Raw genomic sequence first — 17,946 nt, forward strand, 5'->3', positions numbered from 1 at the left:
GCGGCGGTGAATGAGCAGCTGTGTGTACACTGCACAGCGCAGCAGGCCTGCAGCCGGAGCTGCTGTCCGGAGACGCTGGGAGGGATTTAACGAGCCTCTTCTGCATGTTATCGACACGGAGAGGTGCGTGTGCGACAAACTGCGCTCTGATTTTTTGATATCCGCTCTTTTAAAATGTTGATATTTGTGTGATGATCGGAGGGAGACGCTGCTTCAGAGCAGTGAGTCAGGCGATGTGCTCACCCCGGTACTGTAGTATTGTGTAGTGTTAATGGTGCCGGTTGGTTCTGTTTAAATGTACATTGTGTTCTGAGATGATCCTTCTTGGTTTGTTAAAGCGCGTTTATCGCTTCTTCACATCCCGTCGTTTCAAGCGAGTCGTGACTGCTGCATGTAGGAAATGAATGTGCTCATTAAATATTAATGTCGTCCTCGGCAGGTGATGGTGTTGGTCAACATAATGAGCTGACATGGTTAATGTTTGCACGCAGCAGGGAGGGACTGTAGAAATACAAACACAACACACCTTCATGTTTCTCATAGCTGCAGAGGAAACAGCGGCCAGTCATCACTCCTGCATGCTGCAGCCACTAAGTTTGAGTCACATCAGTGAAATGTGACAGTAATGAGCTACTTGTTCTTTACTGGAGCATTTCTGTTGTTATTTATTTGATACATGGAGTTTATTTACAGATTCACGTCATTAAAACAAAAATATAAATCAACTAATAACATGATATCTTATATTTAAGCCATCCAGCATGTACATAAAGTAAATCTAACTAGCTTCCTCTTTACCAGCTGCAACAGTAAAGTGATGTTTACACATTCATTACAATGCAGTTATATGATTCTGAAATGGGCCATTCTGCATAATGTTACCTTTGATACTATATATGACACGATAAGTATAATTTGATGTCAGTACCTTTATACGTAAGAGCTGAATTCAGGACATGTCTTGTAACAGGTGAACACTGTACTGTCGCTAATCTGAATACTTCTTCCACCACTGGAGGCGTTTCACCACCTCAGTGATCTTTCATTGAGCTCTGTAGCAGCGCAGTGATCACAAAGTAGCTGTTATTGTTTTACAAAATCGTTGTCCAGATTAATGACTCGTAGAAACGCTAACAAAATAAGTGAGTGAAGTTTTTCTTTTACATGTTTGTGGGGTTTTGTCTAATGTAATGACTTCTATAGGCCTGATATAAAGAAGAGAGGGCTGCATACAGGAATATATCTTTTAACGAGTTACATAATCATCTGTCTCGCGGTACACAAAATGTTTTCAGTACACACTGATGACGGCAGGATGTGTATGGACACTTGCATCAGGGATGGCGTACCAGCTGGTCAAACCTGACTGATATAAAACAAAAAAGAGAAAAACACTCAAAAACTATACAATATGAAATAGACGTGAGAAAGGTGTGTCCGGTGCAGCGATACAAGGATTTGTGAGATACGATCTTGTTTCTTTGTTTCAGTTAAAACTCTTGCAGCGGATATTTGAATGAGATTTTAACCGGGTTTGTTCATTTTACATGTTTTATATTATTATTCATATAGTGACATTTTGACATTGGAAGACACCGTTACTAATATGGTGATATTGATTTCAACTGTGTCTCCTTAAATGGTAACTTACCAAAAAGTTTGTGTGTCTTTCAAAAACATAAAACGAAGAGAAAAACAAGAGAAATCAACTTTTGAATCACACCTCACTGATGCAGCAGGAAAATACTCACTCAATACGAATTGGCCAATACTGAGTACCAATCTGATACCAGTGCATTAAATAAATATCATATATTTATTTATTTTAATAATGTTTAACAGCCATTTACCTCCACTTAATGTTATGGATGTGTTTGAAATTACATAAATCACTTGCCGTTGCGGTGCGTCGACTCATGTACTCGCTGACACTGATTCCCATACTGGTATTGTTAACTGAATCCACACTGTTGATAATGACCCCTCACACACACACACGCTGGGTTGTAATATTTCAAGTTTGATGAAAACACTGATTTTACCAAGTGCATATTGTAATGCACATTTTGACACAAAGATGAGACGTCGAGCAGTAATTTCTGCAAATCTTTGTTTGCTGCAAATTTGAGGAAATGTCTAAGTGAAGTGTGTGAAACTGTTCCTGAGCCCCGCTGCTAAAGATAAATATTCCTCACTACATCTGTTACCCAGTAGGTAGCCCATCTAAGCTGCTCTGCTTTCTCCACAGGCAACCGTGAAAAATGGAGGGAGGAAATTTGTGAGTATACTTCTGTGTTTACACCGATCAATAAGTTCTTCCCAGATCATTATAGAAGAGGGCAGCAGTCACAACATTGGTCCAACCCCTGTGTCATTGCAGCGGCTACTCCCGAGACTATCTGGACCGCTTCATCCAAAGCCAAGACTCGTCTGTGGTGAACAAGTTCCAGCAGAAGTACTGGAAAACCAAACAGACGCTCATCAAGGTCACCGGGAAGAAAGAGGACGAGCATGTGGTGGCGTCAGACGCAGATCTGGACGCCAAGCTGGAGGTGAGGAGGGATATAAAACTGCTCAGGCTCGTAGGTTTGCAGCAGAGGGTCTTTTTAGGCGACATAGGCCTCCATCACATCACAGAAACATTAAGGAACACAGCAGATACTTCCCTCAGGTGGACTCTGCAGTGACTTAGATGGCTTTTTGATTCACACAGTGCCAGTTTTCGCTTCAGGCTTCACACTTACATTAGGCTGCCGCTCTAACCTCCATCATTGATGCCTCCATTTCAGGAGTGAAGTGAGTTTAATGGCTGAAATCGATAGCGCATAAAGGCCTGAACACCCAACCTTAATTAAGGCCAGGTCCTCGATAAGAACGGTGGTGAATCATTCAAAACGAGGTATCTACATATCAGATCAGAGCTTCGATGAGACATTTTAACACTTCAATTTTTACCTCATGAAGGATTTAATTCCATATCATAGATTTAAATGGATATCTGTGGTTTGTCTTCTTGAAAATAACTCGCAGCATATTCACACAACCGTTTTTACTTACCTGACAATAACTTCCACTTAGATCAGGCTTTTTTTTTTTTGTCTGATTTTGTGTTTTTGCTTATTTTCTTCTGATGTGCAGGTCTTCCACTCCATCCAGAGAACATGCATGGAGCTGCTAAAGGTCATCGAGCAGTACCAGAGGAGGATCTGCTGTAAGTTCAAATGAAAAGCATAATAAGTAAGAACTGTAGCATGTAAATAGATCTCTTAAAAAATTGCCATCAATATCACTAAAACTGCAAATATTCATCCGTCAGTTTTTCACCATTTATCCAGATGTGTTCATGGTGGCAGCAGGCTAAACAGGGCAGCACAAACCTCTTTCTTCCCAGCTACATCCTCCAGTATGTTCTGAGTCTCCTCCCTGTTGATCACGCCCCGATAACGTCCACAAGGTGGCATCAAAGAGGAGCTCTGAACCACTTCAGGCAGCCATTCACACTTGATGTCATAGTTCATCACCTTGTCCTCAAGGGTGAACCAAGACACCACGCAAAGGAACTCATTTCACATTTCCCTCAACACCTGATCCAACTCATCACCAGGTGATGATCAGCCAGCACGTTGCCGTCTTTACCAGATCAGATGATTTGACAACAAAGTGGATCATCAGTCTTCATGCTCAGGTGTTCTGGTACCAGCTGCACTGTCACATGCTTCAATGTTGTGGTTGTTAAGGATGGTATATCCAAAACGCCACTCAGTTTCAAATCAGGAGGGCAAATCTTCCCAATTACCTCCCTCCACCACAGATGTAAGAGTGCAGCAGCAGAACTGCCTCCACAGACTCACTCACCGTATTTAAGACACTTTCGCTCCTCTAAACATAACCTCTGCATTAGACAAGAGCAACAAATACATTTTGGGTGTTGCTCCTTTCTGTTTTTCGGGTATTGCAGACGCCGTGTCCTAGAACTGAAATCTAATCCCTGCTGTGGGCAGAGCTGAAGCTGACCCTTGAGGACGGATGTAATATGCTCAATTTTGAGGAAGAAAAGTCCCTTGATGTCAGTCGCAATAAAATGTACCCTCAAGCTTGCTTTAAGTTATAAATTGGCACACACAAACTGGTTGCACAGTTGGTTGATTAGCTAGTGTTAGCATAGAAAGCCATCTCCACAAAAGCCAAAGTTAGAAAGACAAAGAACAGGGTTTGAAGCTGTGGATGCCACCAACCCACAACATTGTTCTTAGTCTGACCTCTGTCCTGGAAACTATTTGTCACTGGAGCCGTTGTCCACAACAAAACAGCTCCCAGGGTCACACAAACACCCACAACAATTGAAACCATGACTCTGAGATCTTTTTAATTACTATAAACAGCATCCATTCAGTTACAGGGCTATTTGTGATCGAGATGCAGAATGTGAACAAAATAAAAGTCATGTTGAACACAAAATACTTCAAAGAAATGGCCATTCGTTCCAGTTCCCTTAATCTGGATGATAAAGTTCCATATATTTAATTTAATTTACAAATAAAGTTTTCTAAGTTTGTACGATTGAATCCTAAACTCGTTCACCGTCTCTACTGTGCAGATCTTTCCCAAGAGGAGAACGAGCTGGGTCGTTTCCTGCGCTCACAGGGCTCGCAGGATAAAACCAGGGCTGGAAAGATCATGCAGGCCACAGGGAAAGCACTGTGCTTCTCCTCCCAGCAGAGGTAAGAAGCATAAAAGAGAGGAGCGTCTTATTTGTCCAAAATATAATCCTAGAGTTGTTTATCGACAGTCCGAGGATATTTTCACCAAACAGAAGATAAACAGCAGAGATGCAATCTCTCAATTACAAAATGAGGATTACTTTTATTTGATTTCTGAATCAGTGTCACAATCAGTCAACTACAAACATTTGGCCAAAGAATCATACATACTGATTCTTAATGATGAAGTTAATTCTTACATTATAACAATATTAAAGTAATTGTGAACAAAGGTTTGGTAAACAAATGTGACCATCGACAAGAAAATCAGTAGCCTCCATTTATTGTCAGACCTTGTTTCTGCTTGTTTCTCAAAATTAAAACTAAATATCCATTACTTATCTTTTGCTTGAAACTTTACTGAGAGGGACCAACAAAAGTTTGTTTGTTGAGTCTTTCGCAGGTTGACTGTACTATTTGCTTTTATAAGAAGTGTTTGAACTGTTGGAGCAGGAAGAGCTAAGTGGCCCTTTTGGTTTTCTAAAGCCTTTTCCTTTATGACTTTAAATTATTCAGCAGACTGTATTGTGTATTCGAAATGCCAAAATAAGTTTGTGCGATGTGACAATCTAGTAATATCTAAAGCTAAATGTGGTGATGATAATTTATGCCAAATTTGTCACATGCTGCACCTTAATACTTACTTAACACTCCGTCCTACAGATTGGCTCTGAGGAACCCTCTGTGCCGTTTGTACCAGGAGGTGGAAACGTTTCGCTATCGAGCGATCTCAGACACGTGGCTGACGGTGAATCGGATGGAGCAGTCCAGGACCGAATACAGAGGAGCGCTGCTTTGGATGAAGGACGTATCTCAGGAGCTGGATCCAGACACACATAAACAGATGGAGAAATTCCGCAAGGTCTGTCACACAGACGTTTTTGAGCAGAAACGAAATGACAACCAAATTTTATTTTTAACCAAAATTTACAAAAAAAAAAAAAAACCCAAATAAACATTTTATTTATTGTTGGTTTAGTGAAATGTAGCCTGTTCAAAAATGAAAACCCTCTCTCCTAAAATATGAGTCAAAATATGCTGGAATGAATTTCCTTGCTATGTGACGACCTGCACATGAATTGAGATGCCAGAAAAAAAAAAGAAGAAGGAGAGGCAGTTCCAAGTGCTGCTCCCTGCCAGGATGAAGAGGCAAATCATAGCCAGGAGGCAACATAACAAGCCAATAGGCAGCTAGGGTCAGTGAAGCAGACACCACCACCTGTGAAAAAGAGGACAATGTTTATTGAGGAGGAGATATTGTGCATGTGTTTATGTAAAAGAGAGAGAACACATGCTTTATGAGTGAAGAAGATTTGGGGAGGACCTTTTCACTGGACCTTTTCAGAGGCCCACTGTCAATATTGAGAAACAGCTGCAGGCCAGAGCAACATGAAGATAGAAATAACCTCGGGAACCTGCCAACACAGTGTGTGGGAGAAGAGTAAAATATTACCACTGCTCCACCGAGTATCAAATTCAATTAAATGTTCAGAAGAAACGTCGGAAATCATTGAAAAAAGTCCACAATGACATTTTCATATGCCTTGCTTCATGTCCAAGAATAATCAGTTAAAGATACTCAAAATATCAACTTACTGAGGAGATTATGTTTTCATCCGTGTCCATTTGTTTGTTTGCTGGTTGGTTTGTCAGCAGCGTTGCACAAAAACTACTGAAAAAGGAGAAGAAAATCCTGCATATTCAGGTGGCTGGTATCTATGAGTGACTACAACTTGATGCTGATAAAGGGGACAGTTATCATAATTTCAGCCTCAATATTACAGCAATATGCAAGATCACACAAACAGCATGTATCAGGAAAAAACTCACAAAAAAGGCCACTAGAGGGCAGAACACACCATCAAATAGAGGTCTTTTACTTCAAGCTTTAACTCTACAGTAACCCTGCATGCTCCAATCTTCTTACACTTGCACACACTTGAACTCCAGTGTTTGTTTTTAATGTTGAAGCCTGTGACACACATAACACTGGCTGCTTACCTTCAGTTAGGACATTTTTCTTATCTACTATATCTCAGGTTCAAGCCCAGGTGCGCACAACCAAAACAAGCTTTGACAAACTGAAGAATGATGTCTGCCAGAAAGTGGACCTGCTGGGAGCCAGTCGCTGCAACCTGCTCTCGCACGTTTTAACCACATACCAGGTATAACACACATCCCAGCTGTTTGCATCACACGCCACTGATCTTAAATAGGGAGTTTTCAGTAGCTATACCACATGTGGTTAAGCCTACAAAACAACATAAAGGAAACAAAGCTATACAAGGAGATTTAAGACCATGTGAGGAGACACTGCATAGAGACGATGATGGTGAATTATTTTAAAGCAACCAGCTGATTTGTGTTGCGTTGGCTTGTTCTACTTTTTCAGACGACACTTTTGCACTTCTGGGAGAAGACGTCCCACACGATGGCAGCCATCCATGAGAGCTTCAAGGGCTGTCAGCATTATGAGTTCTCCACACTTAAGGTGAGAGAGGATCTTGACCTGCACAGAGATCTAAACACTGACCCCTCTTAGAGAGGCTGTTTACACCTGCCATTATCATCCGTCCTGAGTGAATCGATCACGCGTGCCTCCAAGGATCATCGAGGACACATTTGAGATGCGATCACTCAGATCACAGTCGGAGGTGGTCTGGGCAGGGTATGACCACCGCTAATCGTCGTGGGTCACACTGAAGGACTGCCTACTCAACCACAACAACGGGCAAAATGTATTCACCTACACATTTCCATTTGGTTTACTGGAATGCAAATTAACTATTTGGGCTCTCCTAACCGGGAGTTAAGCAGCAAAAGTTTGCGAACCGATTTTACCATTTAATTGGTAACAAAAATACTCCCTTAAAAAAAAAATCACAAAATTATTTTGCAATGTCGAGTGAGGAGAAACTTAAAAAAAATATTGAGATGGCTACGGCAATTTCTTAATTATTAGTTCTTTCTTGTGAATTCGGCCTAAAATGCATTACGTTAAGTTTCTTCTTTTTTTGTCAAGTGTCCATTTGCTGAGATACCACTGTGCTGCTTGCCTGCAACTCTTTGTAACTCTTAAAGTGTGTCTTCGCCACTGATCTCGTCCTCATGAAAGAAGACACCATTTTATTGTCACATTTTACGAATACAGTTAACAGTAACCAATATGTTACTTCTTTTTCGTCTGTGGAGAAAGTCCCAGACTCCCTGAAAAAATGTAGCAATTTTGTGTTTTTGAGTCAGGAGAAACTTTATAAACTTTGTGAAACGCTTTCAAAGACACATTCTTAATTATCTGGGCTTTCTTTTAAATTCTGCAGATGTTATACATTAAGTTATTTCTGTCTTTGTCCCAGCAATGTATACATTTCTTCCTGAGCGAGGAAGTGAGGTCTAATGCCAGCTGTGAACTGACGGATTTAGAGCTGTCCACTTGTGATTAATGCCAGCCTCAAAGCAGTTCTGCATTTTGATAAAAGCCCAAAATTTATAACAAGTGACTTGGTTATTCTGCAGACCTTACAAGACCCCATGGACAAGCTGGCTAAGAAGAAGGGGAAGAAGAGAATCAAAACGGAGAAAGAAGATGGAAAGAAAGCCGAGACCACAGACGACCAGTGAGTTATCTCGCCTTGATCTTTACTCATGCAGGTAGACAAAACATGTGCATGCCAACTGTTCAAACTGACAACATATTTATAAGTCTGGACTGAACACAAACGCAGTTTTTCTACACACCTGTTGCCTTATGGATTCGGAAAATGTTAATAACTGATATTCTGTTTGTCATATTCACAGACTCATCTCACTAAATGAAAACACCAGCGATAAGACCAGAGAAGGTAAAAGACAATATTATTAAATCTTTTCTTTTTTTTCTTACAGGATTATTCCTATAAAGTTCTGCTGATTATTTTCTTAATTTTTGTATAAAACGTCCAAAAATGGTTGAAAATATGTGATCATAATTTCCCAAAGTTCAAAGGGACGTCTTCAAGTTGCTTGTTTTGACCAATAGTCCTAAATACAAAGATAGTTGGTGCTAAAACTTTATATTAAGGTCCTTATAATAAGTGTTAATGTAAGTGACCAAATGACAAGGAAATTATTAGTTACATTACTTTAATAGATAAATATGCATTATTGCTAAAGTCTGCACTGTCATTTTAGGAAATGGAGATGCTCTCTCTACCCATCCAGAGTCAGAGGGAGAGGAGAAGGACAGCATGGCCTTACTGAATGAGATCCTGGGCAGTATGTCTGTGGATGAGGGCGACTTCTCTCGAGAGTGGACAGAAGTGTTTGGAGACACCGAGGAGGGAACGAGCGCAGCACCAGGTGGACCAGCGGAGGCCGAACAAAAGAAAAACTCCTTCTTTCTACCATCTCAGCTGCTGGACCAGAGCCTGAATAATCTGCAGTCTTCACTCTCAGGTCAGCATGTTAAAGTCTGTGTTCATTCCTGAAAATAATTATTTATATTTATCGTTATCGTAATTTAATTAAGCATCTTATAACTAAATAAAAAGTAGCAATGCTTTTCCTTGAATGACTGCGTTAACAATTGCACAAATTCGCTGCTTTTCACTGTGGCTAACTATTTCCACAAAGGGAGAAAAGTGGCTTCAAAATGATTTATCAAACCCACATCTGTCAGAGTAATACGAGTCCATTATACCAGGGCAGTTAGATTTGCTTCCCCGTAGGTGATTGCCAACGACTTTCCATTTCATCTGGGCCTGGGCACTGGCTGCTAGCATCTCATCTGGTTTTGTTGATTTGGTTTCTCCATTTCCAGCTCAGAGGGCTTTTGAGTAGCCCCACTAATAAAGCCATAAAGAAATGGAAACCTACAGTATGTATGTATGTCCTGGGTGGAAATATGAAGCTGGCATTTCAGTGTTCATCAGGGCAGTAAAGTATAATTCCTGCCCGGTTCAGAGTCACAGCGTGATTTAGAAATATTCCTTCGGTTCCACAACGATCATCGATGAGGAACGAGTTAGAAAAAGAAGCAGGTCTGGAGTTTTTCAACTCAAGTATATCAGAACAGACTGAGGAGAAGCATATGGTCAATGCGATCCGAGGCTGGCAAGATGGAGAGGAGTGCCGAAGGGGAGGCTGAGAGTCCAGCTGGTCAACGAAACACACTTGGGGACTGATCAATATTTCTCCTTTTAAAAAGCTGTCAGAACATATTCAAACTGTTTGACTTTTTCCACATGTCAACAGTTTTACAGCTTGAAGCAGCAACAATCACAACATGCAGTCTGAGAAGCTGTCAACAGAATTCAATCAGAACTGCACAGAACTTGGTTAAAGTATAGAACGATTTTAAATAACTCGGTGCACTTAAAGCCGATTCAGGCAGCAATCAGTCGGCAGGAGAGCACACAGGCTGGGACTGGCTTGTAAGTGAAAAATAACTTTTGACAACACGCAAGGAAAACGGAGCACACAAAACATCAGGCTCAAAACTAATTACACTTACAAATATACCCCTGTGTCCTTGAAACTTTTCTTGCACGTACTGATTTACACTCAAATTTGTTTTGCTGTTAAGAAAACAAAAAGAAAAAGCGCTGCAAGACTTTCAAGACGAATCTGAGTCGGGAGGCAAGAAGGAGCTTGTTCAAGAGGTTGAGAACTTAACGGCCAGAGGTTTACGGCCTCCATTTAACCTTGACTGGGGCCCGAAACAGGCCTGCAAACAACCTGGTGCAGAGTCTAAAATCTTGACTGATACTTGTAGAGGCTTGCGCTTGACAGCAAAATTGTGAAAACAAGCTACAACAAACCTTAAAGACAGAAAATCCCTAAATTCTCATGAGTTGAGCATATTTAGATGCAGCCACACTTGGACTGCTGTTAAAAAAAAGTTATTTCTGACAGATATTGCGATATGATTCACGTTTTGTGGGAATAATCATTTATGCATTGCAATTTTCAGTACTTTCACTGAATAAACAAATTAAAGGGCAGGGCATCTCTGCAGCACTACAGGACTTCATTATAATGCTGTTTTCTAACACATTTGACCCAAAAATTGCAACTTCTGCGATTTGGATATTTCAATTAGTCGTGCATCCCTAGGACACATTCAAAGCTTTCAAACTCAGCAGACAACATTCCTAAAAGATTTTTTTGCCTTTTCATCATGGGGCATTTATCTCAACAAAAACGTTGATTCATTCAAAGTTTCATCTTCCACTTCAGGACTTGTAACCATAAAGGGAACACGAGTAGAGAGAGCTGGAGCTCTTAAGGATTTAAAAGGCTATGTGGTCATTTAGGCCCGCTGGCTTCTTGATATTTGTTTGTATTTGGATTTAAACTGTTAGTCGCAAAATATAACATCAACACCACATTCCAGCGTCCTCTCTGGTGGTGTTTAGTCCTGCTACAGACTGTATTTTCTGGATACACAAAGGATAAAAGCTAAAATAAACTTGCCTGAAACAAGATCTCAAGGTTGTAATTGCAACTTTTGGCCTGTAATGTCGTCAGATTTGTGCCGTGACTGAAGTTGTGATTGTTGTTGTTTGTGTGTCTATTACACAATATCCGTCCACGTCAGCAGAGTGCGAGAGAGGGTGTGATGATTTATTTGTTGAATCATGGTTTGGCACGTTAAACGTCCCCTGTTGATTAATCCAACTCTGCATCGCCGTTTCAGATTGGGGCGGGATTGTTCCACAGCCCGTCGCCCAGGCAACAGAGCACTCATCTGGAGCCAATCAGAACCCTCCTAAGCCAGCAGTGAAAGGTAGGAGCGGGCCAAATGAGCAAAACATATGAGAAGACTTGAAAGAAAAAAAAGACTTAACTGTTTTTCAAAGAACTTGTGGGTTGTTTCCATTCATAACGCTGGATCGAACGGAGATGATTATACTTTCACCGTGTCTCTGAATGTTCAGCAGCGAGTCCGAGTGACATTTATCCTTTGTTAACTCATTTCACAGAGACAGCAGGGATGTCCAAAGACCTCTCGGCGTGGTTCAACCTGTTTGCTGACCTGGACCCCCTCTCCAATCCTGATGCGGTCGGCAAAACTGACACAGAACACGAACTTCACAATGCATAGTTCTTCCGCAGCGTCATGGTGAAATGAAATGGGCACCTTTGTTAGTGGGTACAGCAGAATAAAGCTGCCACTGTGACCTGAGACAAACCTGATGAGCAACACACAACTGTTTTCTCTTTAGACGTAAACATCCTGCTTCCAACAATTTGCTCAAGTAAAAGTACAGAAGAATAAGATTTAAAATATACCAAAGTAAAAGCAAAAGTATTCAGAATGAATAATTATTGATTCATTAATGTGTTTATCACTTCCTGTGACTGCACAGCTTGTATAGCTTTTGAATTTCATGCAGGGATCAATAAAGCTTTATCTTTATCAATAATAAGACATCATAATTCATTTGTTGATTATATTTTGTACTATTAATCATAATCTGCAACGTAATCAACTAAAGTTATCAATAAATGTAGTGTAGTAAAAAGGACAATATTAGCAATATAATATAAAGTAGCAGAAAATGGAAATACTCAAGTAAAGTAAGAATATCTCAAAACTGTACTTCAGTATTGTGCCAGAGTAAATGTACTTAAGTTACTCTCCACCACTGGTTATATTCACTGGTCATTTTTCTAGTACAAATTTGTTTTCAAAGGTGCTTTTCTTTATCAGATGTGGTAGCAAACTGAACATCTTTGGGACTTTTGGACTGTCAGGAAATTCAATACGTCATCTTGGAAATTTTTTAAGATCCAAACGTGAATTGAATTGAGAAAATATAATTGTTATAACAATATAAATAAATGTCCCTTGTTAGAATGACACTGTACTACGATACCCATGTTTCTTACGATAAAAGATACACTTCCATATCGTTACAGGAGGAAAGTTTTTCAAAAAAAGAAGAAGCTGGTAAAATTAAATAATACAATTTCAAATCATTAAAGTATCTTATTATTATGAGAAAAAAACCAAGAAATTTGCTTGTCGTTATAAGAAACAAATCAGATTTTTGTCTCACGGTGGCAGTGTTACGCTGCTGTAAGTGTCCCACTAACAACTACCAGCTCTCGTCCTTTCCTTTGTGAAAGAAATCAAACATTAACACTTCACTGGGTTGAACATTTAATGTTTAGCAGGGATACCTCAGTATGAGATTGGAACAAGAAGCCTTTGACATTAGCTGCCTTGGAAATCTGTAGTCAATAGTAGCATTCATGCTTTATTTCTGATTCTTATTACAAAAGAATGCAAAGCAGCAAAAAAACAGTTAATTTAGTCAGAGGAATATTAAAAAATAAATGTTTACTTTTCTGCCATTAATCTGATCAACACTCGGCAAAAGCAGGTTAAATGATCAGAATTATCAGCAACTATTTAACGGCACATATGAAAAGGGGGAACTGGAAACAGCCTGAAGTCGTTTCTATTTTCAAACAGCAAAGGTTTCTTTTTAAGATTTATGCTTTTATTTGTTTGCTACATGCTGTATTTGTGACCACTGTTTCTAACATTGTCCAGAGCTAAACATACACATATCACTCATTTATCATTGCATGTTGCATGCCTTGTTTTCTGTCATCCAGTCAAAAGTGTGATTGAATGAAAAATATATTTATATTAATGTGAGATTTGTCATCAATACTTTCATTACTCGGACTTGTGTTTATTTAGTGCAGTTGTTGGCTTTTAACGGGTAATATATGCCGTTTTCAATGTATTGTTTTCAAAGCCAAACTGACTGCAAAGTTTGATAATCATGAAGACAAAGTCACACTGATTTTGACGACAATGCTGCATAAATTAAATATATATGAGAGCAAATGCCTTAATCAAATCACAAATGAACAATATAGAACCTCATTAAATTATCAAATTCCTTATTCAGTATATAACAGTTGCTTGTGAATTTATTTTGCTGTATGATGAGTCATTTTTGATTTTCATGCCATCTGACATTTGTTAATATTTAATCATAACCAAATACATTGATTGCCTTACCTTGCCTCCTGTATACATGCCATGCTTCTGTAAATTATTAGTTGATGTGTCTGCCTTTGAAAAAATTACATACCAATCCAAAAAGAGATTTTCTTGTTTTCTTTATTGAAAAACACACACAAGATCTACATAAAAATGCGTAATACACAGGAGAACTGAATCATCATCGCCAAACATGGCAACCATTCCTTAACTGCACTGCAATGAGCTTGTGAATAAAATCAGAATTAGTATGATTGAAACTCTTGGAGCTGCAAGCAGAAGAGAGTACATCAACTTAATCTGTGTGGAATGTGTTGCATATTGTTCATGTTTTAATTCTGTGTGCAAGTGGTTTGATAGACCAAAGTTTTGGAATGAAACATTTACTAGTTCACTAAATCAGTCATGTTTTCTTTTTCTATATATGTTCTGGTGACACAACTTGTGCAGGTGACGTTAAGGGCACATCCGGTTGGATCTGTATACTGAGCCAAACTGTGTTACACAAAAAATGTTAGTGTATCTTTACTTCAAACAAAATCAATTGCACACTCAAGTTCTGATTGTTTTTAAGTTACAAATTGGTCTAAAAAAAAAAAAAAAAAATAGTGATTATCATCTCACTTCCAAATAAGTGCTTCGGCTTGGTTTAACGATTATCGCCTGTGTTTGAAACACTATGAACCAGTGTTTACATGTCGCTGAACTGTTCATAAACAAAACAAAAGTGCACATAAACATTCTGCTTCTGGCACAAAAACGGTGCCTCTTGTCCCAAATACATGACAGGCCTTTCATTGTTTTGTCATTTGCTTTGGTACATATTTAACAAAGGGGTAAAACAAACGACACATTTGTCAACTTCTCAATTCGGGATTATGTAGCTTATGTAGCTAGTTGCGTTTACACGAGTACTCACGGTTGACAAATGCAACAGTGATTTCTGGAATGTGTCATAGCACCTGAAACTCTAACCTGAACAGGTTAATCCAAAAGTCATCTGTCACAAGCTGTGACATTAATCAGTTGATTCAGTCCATAATAACCTCCCTCTCTGGGGAAAAAATAAACATTTCTGCAGAAGACCGGAATGTCTCTCTGTAGAATAAAGTCATAAACACTGGGGAAAGGCAACATAGTCCAAGCAAGTACATTCCACATGACCTGAGTTACTGTTCTGTGTAGTGTGGGGCAATAAAACAAGGCAATAGGGGAATTGTGTGCTTTGTTATTGGTTATTTGGTCACTGAAAAAGAGCTGATTTGCATTTTGTGTTTAGCTAACCAAGTTTAAATGGTGATCAGACTAGAATTTGTAAGCCTGTCGGGTGGAGCCTGCACTCCAGCAACTGCTGGTTTCACATAGACACTGTGATACAAATACTTTAAAATAATAAACAAATAAAACAGGCGTCAGCCTGTGTCACTCTGATCCAGGTCTTAACAAGTGCAAACATTGTGGTTAATGTGGGGCAATGTGTTCTAACTGTAAGACATCCTGATATGTTTATAATATGAATCGAGCATTTCCCATCCTGTCAAAAAGCTTGTGTATATTTACTTTAGATGTTAGCTTGCTGAACACGGAACAGCTAATAAGCCGGTTAGATAACATGAGTAGAATGAGTTTCCTCAGAGTTGTTTCTTGTGAAGGTTTTATGATTTTTTCCTTTTTAATTTATCTCGATAAAACTGCAGGCACTACGTAACACAATAATTTGAGCTGTAATTTCTATTTTTTTTTGCGAAAAACAAAGCAAAGCTATTTTTGTTATGGGAGTCGTCACAGTACAGAGGAGAAGGCTAGGTTAGTGATGGGTGAAGGGAAGCTGTGCCCAAGGTCAGCACACACTTAGGTCTGGACGACAATGATCAAACTATCAAGTTTTCTTGATAACACATCAGAGTTTCCCGACGGCGGGACAAACACTGGGACCGAGCAGATGTGCTTGTGCAGCAGGATGCTGGTACCATTATCCTCCTATGTGTTTGTCATTTCTAGACCTTGGGCACTCCCTGCTGGCTAACGTTAGGATTAACGGAGTGCAAGGATTTTTTTTTTTTTGCTTTTGTTTGTTTTCTCTGTTTTAAAACCAGCCCACCTGACTAGCTTAAGTGTTAGCTGTAGGTGGTTTGGTCATGAATACCTGAGGACTAGCTGGTGAGGAGTACTTGTGCTGAGCCGTCTTTCCCCACATCTGCGTCGGGGCTCGGGCTGTCTGTGCTGTTGTCTGTGTTTATGCCTGTGCTTGTGTCGGTGCTCCAGTCAGCGGAGGCTGGAAAGGTAGCTAGTGGTGCAGTGGGCAGAGTTGGGGTCACCTGAGGCCCTGGGCTGTCGTTGCCATGGAGACCTGGGCTGGCGGAGGAGCAGGACGAGGGAGAGACGGGGGAGAAGAGGGAGGAGCACAGGAGTTTGACCGGGCAGAAGGCAGAGCCCCTGGGAATGAAGTTCACCTTGTTTTTGTCAGGGCACGAGAAAAGAGGGAAGCCTTTTGATTTGCCGGACCTGAAGACAAAACAGTATTTTTGGTTGTTATTTTGTATTTCCATGACCGGTCTGATTAAATGCGAGTTGTTTATCCTACACAGCAGCTTTGGGCTCATCCCTGCCACCCACAATGCAAATAAGCTTGTTAGCTTTGTTGAACTATCGTCTAACAGGATCTCAGAGTCCATGAAATAGTACAGTAAACTCTTATCTATTGTTTTGCTTTTAATGATGCGTACACTTGGCAGGCAGAAGCACAATTGTGCAGTAGCAAAGGATCAACTTTGATGGTGCATTTAAAAACAAACTGATGGTAAAATACTTACACCATCTCCTCAAACACTTTGACCCTCTCACAGCCCTCTGGAGGTTCCCGTTTGAACATGTAGCTGTTGTTGGGTTTGGGAGAAGTGGCAAAATTGGGAAGAGGAGAACTGCACAAATTGTCTGGAAATAAAATAAAGAATATAACATATTATTAATTATAAATACATTGCTTTTGTAGTTTTAATGAGACAAACAGGGAAAGAAAAACACTCTGGTTATTGACTCTAAGCAGCTGCAATGTGCTTAAAGTAAAGCTGTGTATCACTCTAAACATTTCAATACAAATGCTGATACAATACAAATTTCTGCACTAAATCGATATCTTTGTCAGTATCTTGCTTTATGGAATATAAATACCCTGTTCTACAAAACCCTTTTTTTATTTAACAAAAGATGTCAAACTTATTTTCAAATGCAAATTACATGCAAATGTTACACACAAGCTGCCAACTTTGCCTAAAGAAAATACAATATTTTGTTCCAGCTTTCATTACCTAACTGAAGAGTGCTGAGCTCAATACTCTGTGATAGCTTTTAGTGTGCATAATGCCATCTATGTGTCAATGTTCATTTAGACCATAGACCAATCAGAGTAACTACAATTAGCATTTGAGTATAATAAGTACAAGTTGCAGCTCTGCAAAGGAATGAAATCAATAAAACTCCTTATTCTTTACTCGACCAATCGAGTATTACATAAAATACAGTTTAAGGATCAAATTGCACCACAACTAGAGATATTATCTTTTTTCATTCCATGCATTCTGCTTTCGTTTTAAAACCTGGCGCCATTACCCACAATGCAACTCAACCCCTGACAGCTCAGTCAGAGAATCAGGTGTGTTAAGAGAGTAGTTGCTAATGTAGTGTCAAGCAGAGCTGAGGAGAGGGCTACAGCAGTGTGGTAAGCTCATTTCAATCTGACACACACATTTCTTTTTTCATTTGCAAAAACTTGACTCAACGCTGACTCAAGTGGCACCACTTGAGCACATATTTGCACATATCCACAATCCTTGAGACCTATAAAAATAATTTAATGTGTAAAGTGGTCAAGTTCCACTTTAACGCAGGGAACACAAGCTGAATCCGTCAAACATGGCCACACCTTTGTCAATGTCCTCTGCAGAACAGGGGCTTCCATCAGGGGAGTGGAGGTGGTCGGAGCTGTAGGGGTGGAGCAACGGACTGGAGTCACCACTTGAAGGGGCTTGTGTGTCTGTGTCACGTGTGTCCCCGCTGTTGCTGTAGTGATGCGGAGGGAAGGGGGCACGGCGGCCATCTACCACATCCATGGCCTGTGAGGTGAGAGGATGGAGGAGGTGGTGAGAAGTCATGTGTTAATGTGCGTGGATCCTAAAATGGTGC

General features: G+C 39.9%; 2 protein-coding genes across 5 annotated transcripts in view; one reads left to right on the top strand and one right to left on the bottom strand.

Moving 5' to 3' along the window:
• On the top strand, positions 1–13,870 carry ica1 (islet cell autoantigen 1). 2 transcript variants are annotated; one of them, XM_084357723.1, is made up of 13 exons: positions 1–123; positions 2,249–2,278; positions 2,381–2,552; positions 3,139–3,211; positions 4,598–4,721; positions 5,424–5,622; positions 6,800–6,925; positions 7,153–7,251; positions 8,277–8,377; positions 8,559–8,602; positions 8,931–9,194; positions 11,437–11,526; positions 11,723–13,870. In XM_084357723.1, exons 2-13 carry the CDS (start codon positions 2,262–2,264, stop codon positions 11,842–11,844), a joined length of 1,431 nt encoding a protein of 476 aa, XP_084213849.1. In that variant the 5' UTR covers positions 1–123; positions 2,249–2,261; the 3' UTR covers positions 11,845–13,870. The 2 variants fall into 2 exon arrangements, with proteins under 2 accessions (XP_084213849.1, XP_084213850.1); XM_084357724.1 differs by having other exon boundaries at positions 8,961–9,194.
• Positions 13,867–17,946, bottom strand: part of glcci1b (glucocorticoid induced 1b) — a 21,811-nt gene continuing 17,731 nt past the window's right edge. For all 3 annotated transcript variants that reach the window (XM_084357722.1, XM_084357721.1, XM_084357720.1), the window contains exons 7-9: positions 17,687–17,876; positions 16,578–16,698; positions 13,867–16,269 (exon numbers count right to left, since the gene is read on the bottom strand). In XM_084357722.1, coding sequence (XP_084213848.1) covers positions 15,918–16,269; positions 16,578–16,698; positions 17,687–17,876 — 663 coding nt within the window. In that variant the 3' untranslated portion in view covers positions 13,867–15,917. The remainder of the gene's footprint in view (positions 16,270–16,577; positions 16,699–17,686; positions 17,877–17,946) is intronic.

The sequence above is a fragment of the Pagrus pagrus genome (genome assembly GCF_965226575.1).
Source record: "Pagrus pagrus genome assembly, chromosome: 7".
Classification (NCBI taxonomy): domain Eukaryota; kingdom Metazoa; phylum Chordata; class Actinopteri; order Spariformes; family Sparidae; genus Pagrus; species Pagrus pagrus.

Coding starts and splice junctions, on each gene's coding strand:
- ica1 (XM_084357723.1), top strand. Junction 2,553..3,138: donor ATCTGGACGCCAAGCTGGAG/GTGAGGAGGGAT, acceptor TCTGATGTGCAG/GTCTTCCACTCCATCCAGAG. Junction 4,722..5,423: donor TGCTTCTCCTCCCAGCAGAG/GTAAGAAGCATA, acceptor TCCGTCCTACAG/ATTGGCTCTGAGGAACCCTC.